Source organism: Diorhabda sublineata, chromosome X (genome assembly GCF_026230105.1).
Source record: "Diorhabda sublineata isolate icDioSubl1.1 chromosome X, icDioSubl1.1, whole genome shotgun sequence".
In the NCBI taxonomy this organism is placed as follows: domain Eukaryota; kingdom Metazoa; phylum Arthropoda; class Insecta; order Coleoptera; family Chrysomelidae; genus Diorhabda; species Diorhabda sublineata.
Window position 1 is genome coordinate 1,854,144 of NC_079485.1, and position 14,896 is coordinate 1,869,039.

Below are 14,896 nucleotides of genomic sequence, written 5' to 3' on the forward strand. Positions count from 1 at the left end.
TGAATATTTTTATTGCAATTGTATTTTCTTTGTAAAACATTTGAAAAATACATCAAAGTCGTAGACAATCTGTGGAAAAACAGGGTGAGACACAAAAGAACAAAAATGTTTAGGGAATAATCTAGTAAATAGTAAGTACAAGTGTTTCTTTCAAAACTGTCGATAAGCTGAAATCAACAAGTAGGTATGCTTTATTACACATTCTACTATGTATTGTTCAGATACCTCGCAAATAATAAAAAAACATCAAAGATCACCTACACAAGTCTGTTCTTAAAATATTTGTTTCAAAATACGTAGCTCCTTGAATTTATATCCACCTTTAAGTAGATCTAATACTTTTTGACGTAACAAACATACCAAAATATTGTAGAAGTTGCAGATGTTAATGCCTGTAAATGTATACATGGTTCTAGAACTGCATTACTTCAACAGCAAGTCAATATAAGATGAGAACTGTAACTACTGTACTTTTTAGATTGTTTTTTTTTTCACAACAAATCAATTCCAAAAATATAATAACCTAAAATAATTGAGTAGTGTCGAGGTCTAGCGACTACATCACATAGTTTAGACTTTCTTAGGTTTTTACTCCTTTAAAATACTCACAATAATTTGTGAACTTTCCTTTGTTATAAAGCAAAAGTATATGTTTAAGGACAAACCAAAAAACCACAAAATGTGATTTATACATATCTAAAATGCACATTATGCGAAAATATCAGTAAAAAATACATTGATATCAGCATACTTGACAGTTTTAATATCCATTATATAATAACCGTCACTTTACGTCACCCTGTATATTAAAATATAAGTGCAATAAAAGTGAAACTTAGGTAAAGATGCGTTTCAATATACTGAGTTTCTATACTCAAATTAATCTGATAAGAATTGTTTTATTGTTTAAAATATTTATTGTTAAATTCTGTCCAATAAATCTTTCCAAAAGTATGTTCAAAAGTGTATATGTATATACCTGTATTATTGTATGCACAATAAAATATGGCGTTGTAATTTAATATTGTTTTATTCACTAACCATATTATTTCTACTAAAAATTCTTTACACTTTTAATCAATATGTCTACAGTCTGAACATTTACAAAATAGTATTCTGGTGTGAATCTAAGACAATACAATAAAGGATTGAACTTAATCAGTCTTTAATCTAACTACCAACATATTAAACTTTTCTGAAAACCCCTTAAAAACAATTATTATGTAGTTAATAATAAAATAACAAGGGAACTAGACCATTTTACATGTAGACAACATTCAACAATTTGTGAATGCATGGGTTAACTATAAACCCATATCACATCTGGTAAGAAAAAAATTTAGGAGTGATTTTCATACCCCATACCAACTTTTGAACAAACAATAGATATACAAACACAAGTTAGATATACATAATAAAATTATAAAGAATTTGCAAAGTATTTGAAAGATAGACTGGAACAAAGATAGGTTGAATAGAAATAATGACAACCTTGTAAAATAAATTTTTATTAACAAAACATGTACAGATACAAAAATAGTTATAACAATAAAATAAATCAAAATATAACTTAAAAAAATAAATAATAGTTGAGAGTTTTTACATATCAAATAACATTTTCAAATCTTGTAATGTTAATTTATTTCTATTGACTTGAACAGATCCAGTTAACATCGAATTAGCAATTTCTAATTTCTTTACTTGTAAATCCAAAATTCTTTTTTCAATAGTATCTGTCGCCATTAATTTGTACACAAATACTGGTTTCAATTGACCAACCCTGTAAATTCGATCCTGCGCCTGGTTTTCTAATTGTGGATTCCAATGAAGATCCAATAGAAACAAATGATTTGCTCCAACTAAGTTTAAACCAACTCCCCCAGCAGTTAAAGACAATAATAATATCCGAATTTTGTCTTTGGGGTCATTGAACCTAAAAAATCAATTATTAACATATATTGATAGATATGTATACAGTATCTGATTGATTTTAAAAAATTTGATTAAAACGTTAAGCTAAGTTTTAAAAATTAAAATCAGTACTATAGTAGTATAATATAAACGCTAAATTAATATACCTGTCAACCATAGTCATCCTTTTGATAACAGGAACACTGCCATCTAACTGTTCAAAATGTATATGCTCCTCTTTTAAGTGGTACCCAATGAGATTCAGAAATGAAGGCCATTGTGACACTATCACAGCTTTATCGTTATTGGACAAGACATCATTTTTTAGAATTTTTATGGCCATTTTTATTTTGCTACTCATATTAGTCTTACAGAATATAGGATCAGAAGGATGTAAAACATTTTTCACAACATCTCTCAAAGCTGAACCTTCTTCTGCAGATGCTCCTGAATCTGATGTTCTGTTGGGTTCATCTTCTTGTTTATCATCAATAGTTAAACTGAAAAACAGATACAGATACTTAATTATGCAAAAGCTATAAATTATTCCAATCTATTCTAACTTACTTGTTCAGTTGGTCAAGAAAGTCCATAGCTCCAGCATTATCTGACTGACTGTCATCATCTCCCAAAAATTCCATATTCTCATCAAGCATACTCGTTATAAGAGAAGGATGATTGCAAACTTGCCTTAATCGAAGAAGTAAGACTAAAATCTCATGTTGTTTTATGTCCTTCAATTTATTCAGTCTTAATAATTTTTGTCTCATTGTAAAATATTCCTGGTTAGGTGTAGATTCTGAAGTTTCCTCATACTCTCTGGCATCCTGATTTCTTTCAGCTCTTTGATGTAAAAATTGGGCAAAAAGTGTACGAGAAAATATTAATATTTTGCTATAAACACTTCGTTCACTCTTAGTTAAATCAACAGGTACAACTTTATGTTTACGTTCTGGCATACTATTCAATAGTCCCTTTTCAATTAGTTCAGGTTTTGTTCTTCTTAGCATAAGGGATGATATGACCTGCAAAGGTTAATTGAAAGAATAAGAGTTTGAAATTTTCTTCTTAAATTTGTTTATCTAGAAATTTGGGATACACAATATATTTTTTATTAATTTAACTACAAATACAAACCATATGTAAGCGTTCAGTCCCTCCAGTAGTTTTATCTCCAACCCATCTCTTCCATACAACTAAATCATCAAATGGTGAACATCTTAAAAATTTTAATAATGCATACATATCCAATTCTTTATTCTGAATTGGAGTTCCAGTTAATGCCCATCTGGATATTCCAGTTAATCTACAAACAGCAGCAGATGTAAGAGATTTGTAATTTCTGACTTGATGAGCTTCATCTAAAATGATTCTTCTCCAATTGATTCTAAAAATAGCACCGTTTTTTTCGTTTTCATTATTAACAATACTGTATGTAGTTATTACTAAGTCATATTTGGTTAATATTTTTGGTTTTGTTTCTCTTTTTGGTCCATGGTAAAGTTCACAAGAGGCTAAGCCTCTCTTTGTCCTTCGCTCTAATTCTTCAGACCACTGGTTTAGAAGGCTAGCTGGACAGACCACTAATGTACCTCCCTTATATTGTTGTTTTTTATTTGGCTCTTGCTCTCGATTGTCTTCTTGATCAGAATGTTCCTCTTTCATTTCATTGCATTTCAACATTAGAGACAGCATGGTCAATGTTTTCCCAAGGCCCATGTCATCTGCTAAGATACCTCCAGAAGGTTTTTGTTTCTCACGCCACATAAGCCAAGAGAGTGCTCTAAGTTGATGTGGCATTAGATCTACTTTTAAACCTTTTGGAGGTTCAGCCAAGTCATTTTCTTTTGGACAAGATGCTAAAGAACCATGTAACTGTTGTAATCTATCGATTGTCAACGATTTTTGAGCATTATAGGTTGACATTGCTTTTCTTCCAAAAGTCTTTGGTTGAACTTTTACAGCTCCAGCCTCAATTTCCTTCCATGATGAGATTTGTGGCTCAGTCTGAGCTGATATTTTCATATTGGAAAGTATCTGTACTTCTTCTAAATGCTTTGCTTCTAATTCCACTTGTCTATTTTTTAAAGAAACGCCCTTATCCGGCAGAAACTCTAAATTAATACTTTCTATTAGATCTGCAGTTCTTTGTAATTCTGAACCTAATCTTTGTATCTTCTCTTCTTGTTGCTGATACTGCTCAGGAGAAACCTAAAACCAAAGTTTGTTTTTAGATAATGCATAATCATATCGGAAAAGTAATATGAAACTTTAGATACTTGAATAATTAATTGAAATCATAAATTGGGAAAATTTAATATCAAAAATATTAGAGTCTAAGATGTTAATATTATTTATCAGTTTCATTGATATATCGATTTATCAACAGCAATGTTTCAAATAATCACGTAAAAAAGGTATAGAGTAAATGTGAAAAACATACCTCTATACAATTTGTTATGTTTTTTTCTGCAGCTATTGGCCTCTTTTTCAATAATTCAGGAATTGTTGGCTGCCTACTATTCTTAATTGTATTAGTAATAGAACCATCACTCACATCAATTATATCACTTTCATCATCAGATATTATTATTTTGCTTACTGTCCTGGAAGTAGTGGCTTTTGGAGAATTGAATGATCTTTGTCTTTCCGTACTGAAATTATTATATGAATATCTTTCAAAATTTTAAAATAAATCATAAATTCTGATACAACTAATAAACTTTCACTTCAATACATATTACAATTAGTATTTTTTCTATAAAAAGAGAATGAGTCAATTTGTTATTAAGTATGAAAATTTAAATAATATTGATTTAGAAACATTCATGTTAATTACATTTACCCTAATGATTAATACTAAAGTACATGTTATCAAAGGTATAATTTATAGTACTTGCAATATCTACCTGGGAATCATTTCTTTCATATGCTTAATCTGCCTTGGTGTTTCTATTGATTTATTCAATATCCTTTTTCCTTCCTTATTTACTGGAGTGCCTGATGGGCTTCCAAAATCCATAATAGTACTACTTAATAACTTTTTTTGCTTAAAATCCTGAGATATCCTACATTTACTTGAAGGTCCAGCAGTATCAGTAGGTTTTTCATCTTCAGAAGATTCCGAATTATTTATACTTGTAGAGAAAATATCTTGCCTTATATTTATTCTGTTACCAACGAATTGTTTATCTTCAGAATCACTAGATATCACGTCATTTTCATTTGTTTTCTGTAGATCGATTGATGAGTCTACAGGAGTTTCCTTAGTTGAACTAAAAAATATGTCTACTATACAGTAAGTTATAGAAAGGATAACCATGAAATGATGAAATAATTTTAGACATGTGGAAATCTTCATTATTTAAGATGTTGGAAATGTATTTATAAATGAGACAATGGTTGCTAATTATATTCTGTTTAGAGTGTTTATTTTATAGTGAGAAGTAACCTCATCTATTTCACAGATAAGCATGTTGTTTCCACTTTTGAGACAATAGTGAAAAATAGTATATTTCAGAGTTTTACCCCTTTATTTATATTTAAGCCCCGTTAAGGCATAAATATATTCATAGAAAATATAATATTTCTAGAATACTTCGAAAGATTATATTAAAATTTGATTCACTGATTCACAAGCAAGTTCATTTCCATGATAATATAAAAGAACAAAAACATTTAGATATAAACACAATTTTACATGATGTTTCCAATGGTGTTTACATCAACATTAGATGACATGAAACATAAAACAATTTTCCACATTGATAAACATAATTTAAAAGGTATAAATTATAGTAAATATATCATACATTTAACCTCTGGATGAGGAGGTTTGATACATATACATATACTATAAATTTTTTGTAAGAACAAAAATCTACAGCTGAATATATGGCTGGAGTGAATATGAAAAGATGACATCAAGTCTATAAAAATACTACCAGAATTACTACATTAACAGGACTCTAAATGGCACTGAATGGAATGTTATTGTGCAGAATAAAACAAAACACATAAAACACTTGACACAAAATTAGATTTGTAGAGCCTATAAAAATATACCAGCATACATAAAATATTTTATCAATTTGTGAGAAGAAATTGAAAACATTTACCTATTTTCTGAATCTGAATCCAAGATTTTGTTCAAATTTTTAGATCGATGAACAATAAATATCGATTCATCACAATCAATATTTATTGGCAGGTTCCTATTTATGTGTGGAGTTTCTACACTGCTATCGTCAGATAGTATCAAATTTCTTTTATGTGAGTTAGAGGCATTTCCAGAGTTTGACAGTCCTTCATCTTCTGAATCGGAAATAATACTTTTTGATAAAAAATTTTTTATATCCTCTTCACTATCTGATATGTAATCTTCGGATTCGTCATGATCATACATTTTATTAGCCATTGCCTATTTAACCAAACTTCTTACAATACTGAACAAAAACAAAGAATGTATATTCAATATGCGGATTTTGTTCACCTGTAATACAATCGTTTTTTGTTCAAATTTTTCGGGATAAAACACTTCAACCCCTTAAAAAATTTATATGAAATTCTTTTTCCGTTCAAGTATTTTTTCAAAAAAACCTTCAAACACTTGTCAAGTTGATTAACTTCAGATGTCACTTCCTTAACCGTTTATATAACTGAAACAATAGGCAACTGGATATTCGTGGATTGATGTCTTAAGTGTTTAAGGGGATTTCATAGATAAATATTCACTAATTGTGCTTCCCTGAGTATGAATAGTAGCAGCATAGTTTCAAAGGTATAAAAACAGTACTTCTTACAGCATATCAATACGGAGATTAATTCTAAATTTAAAGTATATAATTTAAACCGTTGTTCACTGGTAATCTTGCTCATATAGAAAAGGCTACGTAAGGTGAGGCGGTCAATATTTGAGAAAACAACTTGGTTTATTTGTTTATGGATAGAAACAGAGATCTTTCGAAAGGGCTCTCAGAAACTACGAGGAGTGTAGAGAGTGTTAATTCCATATATTTTCCACATTATCTATACCCACGCAAAATTCCTTCGAAATCATTCTACCCCAATCGAAATTCCTTATCCTAAACGACCTCACTCCTATGTTTTTCGACGAAAATTGTCAATAAATCTCCTTAAAATGGACCAGTTATCATTCAAGAGGAACCCACTCCCATGTGAAATCTAAATGCTTCGCTACTTCAAAAACATTTCTTCAACAATTAGCCGTTCAATTGCCAAAATCACATATTCAAAAATTATAGAAAAATCATTGGATTCTAATATCCCCCGAAATAACAATGATGAATCAAAAGTGGGAATCTAACAAAGTCAGTTTTCCAATTCATGGAAATTTTAATTCAGAACTTAATTCGGAATGCGAAATGGGCATTGACCGTATTAAAATTAGCACTTCGAAAACTATCAAACTTTCAAATGGGTCCAATTACTTCCCAAAAAGTTTGATGCATTTAAACATATTCGAAGTACATTAGACATTCAAAAACAAAAAATTATCAATATTTCTCCTACAATAATGTTCATATATATTATTTGGACTAGTTTTGTATAATTGTAATTATTTTGTTCTGATCTGTAAGATTTATATAAGCAAGAAACTGAAGAAGAAACCAAGGTCAAGAAATCCAAAATTTGGAACTTTAAAATTAAACAGATTTTTTGAATTTCTGTCTTAAAGGCGGATGAGTTATGGGAACATACAAAGAAACCTGAGAGTGGTAGATTTCTGAATCCTAAATTCATACAGATGTCTTTTTATTTTTACCTTTTTCAAATCTGTTGAGACTTGTAAAGTATGATTTTATTTTTAAAAAGTAGTTTTCAGTAAATACAATTTTAATTTTAATAAATTTTAACCAAATAAAAGATAACATTAATCCAATTAGATATGTAATTTTAACACAAAAGAACCTTGTTATTTATTAGCAATATTTTGATGTTTTTTTTGTATAAATATATTGAAGAATAATCATAAATGATGAGAAATTATTGATGTATTTAAACTGCTTTTTTATAATTCTAATTACAAAGACTTACCTAATTCTCTTGAGCAGTGTTTAATTAAAGTGTCAGTTTAAATAAAACTAATCAATTCCTTGGTTCTCTCTCGATCTAGGAATGGTTCTTTTTGATCTACGATGTCTGAAGTAACAGAGGGAAAAAAGTTGGCAGATAAAAACTTGACTAATGCTTCATACCATAGGCGTGGTAGTATTATTTTTGTATAAAATTAAAAATTATTTTTTACATTATTTGTAAAATGCCGTTTGATATATTTTGCATATATAGTTTTCAAGAAACAGTCTGGATTTTTAAATCTTCGTAATATGTACAAGATACAGAAAAGATGAAATTAAATATGAAAACTTGATTTAAAAAAAAGCAGGTTTCGTTATTATCAGAGTAATAAATAAAAGATCTTGGTTGTCATTGGAATCCTGGTGCTCTGCATTGTGACTAATTCCTTAACAATAGATTATTTTTGTTCGTAAATAAAATACTATATCAGTAAATTATTGACCAAAGCTGGTAAAATTGAATTGAAAGTAGAGTTTGTGTACCAGATTGTTTATTCTTTTCTAGCCTCATCTTTATCCCAGCTCAAATAAAATCTTATGACTATCATTTTGGTAGCTGCGGAAACCAATTTCACCATGGCTTTTAGTATTACCTTAACACGACTAATACTAAATTTGACATATTTCATAGTTATAATTCTTATCACTGGGCCATCATCAACTTGGAATGAAGCATGTTTATGGAACAAAGTCATGGATCACGAAAATGTTATTTGTTCTAACCAAATTGACGTCAACAATGGATCTGAACTGATCTACTAATGCTATTTTGAAAAATACTGGCAAATTCAAATTTTATTAATGGCGCGTAATATATATTATTTGGGGTGGTTCATACCACAGAACATGCCCTAAGAGGAAACACACTTATTTGTTATCTTAAAACATAAAGTAGTACTCTATGTTCTAAGTATGGAGGGTAGAGGTATTGAAAAGTGTCTGTTAAAAGGAAGTAAAATAAGGTAACAGGTGGAAGAATTTTAAAAAGAGCGCCACAAACTATTAGAGTAGGATAGTAAATTAAATTCTTTTTAAAAGTCATAACTATTTCCAAGAAATTATTAATATAAAAATGAATTCGAAAATTGTACATAAAATATATAACAATAAATCAATTACTAAAAACGTTTTAATGAATAGATACTACATTGATGTAAGTATATTATTTATTATAATTTAAAATGAATAAATTTGGATTAATAATACATATTTTGTTCAATTGCTTCCCTACTTTTTTACCCAATATAAATAAATTTATTACATTATCAATTTCAGGAAGGGATAATCTGTTCCTTCAACATTTTTCTTTTATATACAATCGACTGTCCCAAACTCAAGCTTTAAAACCCCTTATGTATGCAAATGCCAATGCAATTACCAAAAATAAAGTAATAAATCGAGGAGTTTATATAAATATTATAAATCCTATAAATGTGCGGCGAGTTCTTTATAAACAGACCTTTATTCATTGCTTCAGTAGTTTAATTAAAAACTTATATATCGAATAATAAACACTGTTACTGTATCATCATTATATTAATCTTAATTAACTTGAAAGGAAACAGTGGGTGTAAACCTCCATATATGACCAGGAGAAATCAGTGAATTAACTTTAGAAGATGTTAGAGTTTCTGGAGCACAACATTGTATATCTAGTTTATAATGACCAGGTGTAAAAAATATTACATTGCACTCATGGTTAACTTTATCCTGGGGCTGTAACATTGCAAAAGATTTCCTAAAAAAATAAATATATCAGAATATGTTCTTACTTTAAATCAAATTAATAAGACAAAGATAATTAGTATTATGAAATACATCAATAAGAAACAAATTATAAAAGAATTCCAAATTAATTACTAAAGAGAAATTTACACCATATTAAACCATTAAGACTAAAGTTTTTTCAATATCTTGTATCATTTTTGTCAAAAAAAGTTCTATTTTTTATCCTAATTAGTGGTGAAAAAATTGAACTGTTTTATATATAATAATGTTTACTTACTTAGTACAACCAGCTGTAGCTAACCTGGTATCCATTCTGTGATTCAATGTACCATTTTCATAATCTTGGTAAAACTGTATAGTCATTGAAACTTGATGTAAAGTCTTTTCTAAACTATTAACAACAGCTAGTTTCAATTCCAAGCATTCTCCAGCATTGCAAGTAACTTCTTCCTGCGCTTTTACTACATCACCATTTATTTTAACTTCTAAAAGTATATTTTTTTAGATATTTGAAAAATTATAACTTGTGACTCACCCCAATCGAGAGGTGACATTCTCACGATGTCCAACATTCTCGCAGGTAAGTGAATTCCTTTCAACGAAGCTACTCCTCTCGAATCCGAACCTAGTAAATGCCATTTTAAATTCACCAAATCTGTAATATGTTCTGAGCAAATTTTGTTGACATCAATGTCGTTTTTTGGGTCGACATGTTCACCTGATTCTTGAAAAAGTCCCCTCAGTTTTGATAAAGGACATCTATCGATGGGAATTGGAACTCTGCAACTCTCTTGTCCCTCTATAAGCATTGTTTTAGAAGGAGTGTACTGTAGCTCCATTTCTTGACTTGTTAAATTCACAATGTCTAGCACAAGGTAAAATTGAGAATGCCTGAAAATCACCGTTTTTGGATATACATACAAACAATTATTTATAAGAGAAATGAAAATTTATATTTAATCTAACAATAAAGAATAAAAACTTCTAAGGAAACATTTTAGCTGCAAAACTAATTTTGTATTATGATACTGGCAATTTTAGCATTCACCTTACCCAAAGACGATCACTTACGTTTCGGCAGGAAGAACATCCCAATTAGTAATCTGTAAAGATGGCAACATCTCTAGCATTAGTAAAACCGAACATGATCGACAGTATTCAGCACTCAATCCCTCAGATCCACTGTATTTCAGTTTCAGCTGAGCTTCAATAAGTGAAGTAGATGGTTGTTGTTGGAAAATAGTTGTTAGACCAGCTACCAAACTCGAGTGACCAGAATTTGAGGAACGAATGCTTGAATTGAATCTGGATGGAAGAGACCCACCTACAAGTGAAGATTCTATAATAATATCTCTTTGCTGATATTCAAACAGATTATACTGTTTACTAACAAATAATTTGTCATGCGTTTTGATAACCAACTTTTCTTCAGACACTAAAGGAAAACTGTATTTTCAGTATCTAAAGATGATAATTTGGTTATCTAACATGTTTCCAGAAATGTAACTATGTGTAATTGTGTAGTAGTAGTAAAAATCACACAACACTTTTATATCTAAGTTAGTATAATACCTGGCAACGAAGTGGACATACTGCTGAAAGGTCCACTACTCATGTCATGAGGAATGGTTGGAGAAATGGCGGCATTTGGTGCTAGAAATTTAGCAGCAGAATGTAAATACAATGGAAAAGTCACAGTAGCACCTGGAGGAATTGGTAATAATTTCTTAATATCGTCGTTGTTCCAATAGAACATCTGATCCTGTAGAGATGTTTCTAGTATACTGTTAATCTCAACTTCTAACATATCTACTGGTACGTCACTGTTATTTTTTAAAGTAATAATACATTCAGAACTTTCTCCGTGGTATAAAGTGATCATCGCCGACGTAACAGTGTTTTCATCATGGAAATTAGAAAATGTAGAACTTATAGGAAGTGAAGTTGACACCTACAAGAAAGAAAAATAGTAGAAAAGTAAAATTTACTGCAAGATATTCAACCTTCAGGTTAGAATTAAACGAAAAAAATAAAAATTACCTCTAATAATGGTAAAACTGGCACAACTTGTACTTTGTAATAGGGTAGGAAGTTCATACTGGAAGCCATATGACGTAGTCTACAGTTTGATTTTACACCTAAGGTATGAGTACTATAACCAGATAATTCTAGTTCTCCACTTTCTCGAGCCCAACCACTAAGTGTTAAAGAAGTTGGAACATCTGGTGGTAAAACAATTGTTTCTGGTATTGATTCAAACACTATACCTCCCGTCAACAATCTCATGTTAGATACTTTTAGTTCAAATGGTAATGGGTTAGTCAATTTTAACTGTACTTCACATATTTCATTCTGTACCCACAGGAAATCTTAAAAATATTGTTATTAAATTTTAAAGAGTCACCTTCTAATTATGAATTTTGACTATAATAACTATTTCAACAAAATAAGAGCCTAAATTTGTTGTGTATATATAGCTTTAAAATTTCTTACCTAGCTTGGTATTACCTCTCGATTTTCGATCTAAACTACCACCTCCAAAGTGAATTGGAGTAAATAAAAACGGACCAGTATCTTGTTTATGATTTTCTATTCTTCTTGGTCTTAAATGTGGTTGAAGATCTTTAGGTGTAAAAGCAGCACATTTTGGAATGTCAGTGAGATTTGCAGGTGGTACTACTAAACCACTTTCAAGAACCAGAGGAACTGGAGAACCTTCACATTGGGCAGAGAGACTTTGTAATTGCACTGCTAGTTCTTTCTGTTCAGTACAACTGAAATTTCAAAAATATTCTCAATATATTCTAAAAAATTCAAAAATTGTCTTTACTATATGTAAATTGATACCTTAAATGTGTCCACATAGTTTGTAAAAGGAATGTCATATGTCGTGTAGCTAATGCCGAATGTCCAGTTCTTCTCGCAGCAACAACTAATTCCTAAATCATAAATAGTTTCAATTGTTACTAAAACATATACAATTTATTAAATACCTGCATAAGTTGAATTTGCAGAACGGGCCATCCTTGATCAACAGCCCTCATTTCAACAGGGTCTAAATTAAGATTGTGTCCAGGTAGACTTTGCAACATTAAAGCATAACAACGACCCCAGTTGGGGATTGTATTTTGAGGAGAGACATACCTAAAATATAATAAAAATAAAACTATGTCAATAACAATTCAAAAACTTACCTTGTAGCAGCCAATCTTAAACAAAATGCAGCTTTTCTACAAAACCCAATTTGAGAATATAAATCAGCTAATGTCTCAAATCTCTGAATTTTCTCCATTTCAGATAATTGTAAATTTATATAAACAACATTTTGTAAGAAGCTTGCGGCTTGTAAGGCATGATTTTGTTCTACAGTTATCCTTGCGGCTTTAAAGCTTGCCTCTGTTTCAATAATACCAGCATTCTGATACTTACTGTAATGAATAATAGCTTCTCTGTATCTTTTAGCAATATCCTCTGGTGCTAAAGTATTTGCAATCATTTTTTTAACACTTAACACAATTGATGGAGTAGTTTGGCTTGACTTGCGAGGTGATCCCTCTTGCAAACTGGCATTTCTATGTAGTGGAATATTTCTTTGCATATCTGGATATAAAACTAAAGCTGAAGCTGCACAAAGGCCTTCATAGGCTCCTCCAAGCCATAGCCAATCATTTACAGACTTTAAAATATCTGCTGCTTGAACATAATAATTTAAACTTTCTGTTAATAGTCCGGTTTGTAAACACAGATCTCCAAGGTGTTTAATCATTCTCCCTAAAAAATATATCTTTATTTTTCTTAATGCATTGAAGATGGAAAACATATCTTCCTATGATACAACAAAAATATTTTGAAGAACAAAGCAATTCTATAACAAGTGAAAAGTCTAGGGAGATCTATAACATGGCAATTATATTGCAAATAATCACAGTAAAACATTAATCAAAATATTTCTAGTATCAGTAAAAAATAATAAAATACCTGTACATCTTTTTTTATTATTTCTTGATTCCATATCCAAACCTACAAAATCTCTTTTTTCAAATGGAGCTAATAATAAACATACTCTTTCCAACTTTTCTCTGGATCTCTCAACTCTTTTAGAATCCAAAACCCAAAAAAGTGAGTTAATGAACTCATTCAACTGATTTTCTAAATCAGAACAAGCTGAAGTAATATCATAGAATAAAGCTCTGGTTTTGAAATTACTAGGTGTAGTGAATTTTTCTACGGGACAATCACTAGACTTATCACTATCTGCAGAGCTACTAGATGTGGGATTGTCATCTATAGGAGATTCGGTATCTTTAGTTGGACCAAATAAAATGCATCTTGAATCAAAAAGAGTGGCATTGTACTTGACTTTTAAACTTTCATGCACTCTACATATTTCATTTAGTTCCTGTTGCGAATCATACTTCCCGAGAGATATAAGTCCCAATAAACGCCTATGCGTTTGAAAGTCCCCCCAATCATTATTTTCCACGGGGTGTTCTTTGATATAACGTATTAAAATATTTCTAACTGCTCCAGTCGAGTCAGTAATTCTAACACTAGTAAGTTTATTAATACGTTCATAAAATTTGAAGAATATTTTAGGTTTTAACTGATTTCCTATGTGTTTAACAAGAACGAGAAGAGCAGCATGATCATGAGAGTACTGATCATAATCTGGGTGAGACATTTTTGGCTCACTTATACTACTTGATAATATATAACTTACTGATGAACGCATTTGAAAACTTTATATATTATTTTGTTATCAGTCACATGATTAAGCAGTAAATAGCTTAAAATGAAAATGACTTGTTCATGTTACATATTTTTGCTTTTCTATATTATGTTTTTGTTTTTACCATAAATTTGGATTGGACTATAACCTCCAATATTTTTTCATCTTCTTCTCTACTTTCAATAGTTTGCGTACTGTTACATTTGCCACGTCCTTTTGTCACAGGTAAGTCTGAATACTGCAATAGTAAAGTTCCTGTTAATCAATTTTATTTTATTTTTCCTTTACACTAAACCTCAGCATTACTTTTACATTTTTACATTTAATTCATTAGAAATGTTTTTATAAATATTTGAATGGCGAAGTGACTTTTGAGGTTAGTTAAAATAGCAGATATTTAATGTCACTTCAATAAAATAATTATACCGGA

At 30.0% G+C, this 14,896-nt stretch overlaps 2 protein-coding genes across 7 annotated transcripts; both read right to left on the reverse strand.

The window, feature by feature from the left end:
* Nucleotides 1-1,488: 1,488 nt before the first annotated feature.
* Nucleotides 1,489-8,100, reverse strand: LOC130451593 (transcription termination factor 2). Of its 5 annotated transcripts, XM_056790712.1 has the most exons (9): nt 7,969-8,080; nt 6,404-6,569; nt 6,030-6,331; nt 4,821-5,186; nt 4,355-4,565; nt 3,049-4,122; nt 2,479-2,936; nt 2,079-2,411; nt 1,489-1,933 (listed from the first exon to the last, which is right to left on the reverse strand). In XM_056790712.1, exons 3-9 carry the CDS (start codon nt 6,326-6,328, stop codon nt 1,600-1,602), a joined length of 3,075 nt encoding a protein of 1,024 aa, XP_056646690.1. In that variant the 5' UTR covers nt 6,329-6,331; nt 6,404-6,569; nt 7,969-8,080; the 3' UTR covers nt 1,489-1,599. The 5 variants fall into 5 exon arrangements, with proteins under 5 accessions (XP_056646690.1, XP_056646692.1, XP_056646693.1 ...); XM_056790714.1 differs by lacking the exon at nt 6,404-6,569 and having other exon boundaries at nt 6,030-6,356; nt 7,969-8,100; XM_056790715.1 differs by lacking the exon at nt 6,404-6,569 and having other exon boundaries at nt 6,030-6,403; nt 7,969-8,088.
* A 905-nt stretch (nt 8,101-9,005) lies between these two features.
* Nucleotides 9,006-14,635, reverse strand: LOC130451592 (protein brunelleschi). Of its 2 annotated transcripts, none has more exons than XM_056790708.1 (11): nt 13,716-14,635; nt 12,932-13,508; nt 12,731-12,881; nt 12,585-12,676; nt 12,231-12,511; nt 11,778-12,106; nt 11,310-11,688; nt 10,809-11,061; nt 10,273-10,628; nt 10,015-10,222; nt 9,006-9,747 (listed from the first exon to the last, which is right to left on the reverse strand). In XM_056790708.1, exons 1-11 carry the CDS (start codon nt 14,467-14,469, stop codon nt 9,552-9,554), a joined length of 3,576 nt encoding a protein of 1,191 aa, XP_056646686.1. In that variant the 5' UTR covers nt 14,470-14,635; the 3' UTR covers nt 9,006-9,551. The 2 variants fall into 2 exon arrangements, with proteins under 2 accessions (XP_056646686.1, XP_056646687.1); XM_056790709.1 differs by having other exon boundaries at nt 9,142-9,747; nt 14,458-14,597.
* Between the last annotated feature and the right edge of the window lie 261 nt (nt 14,636-14,896).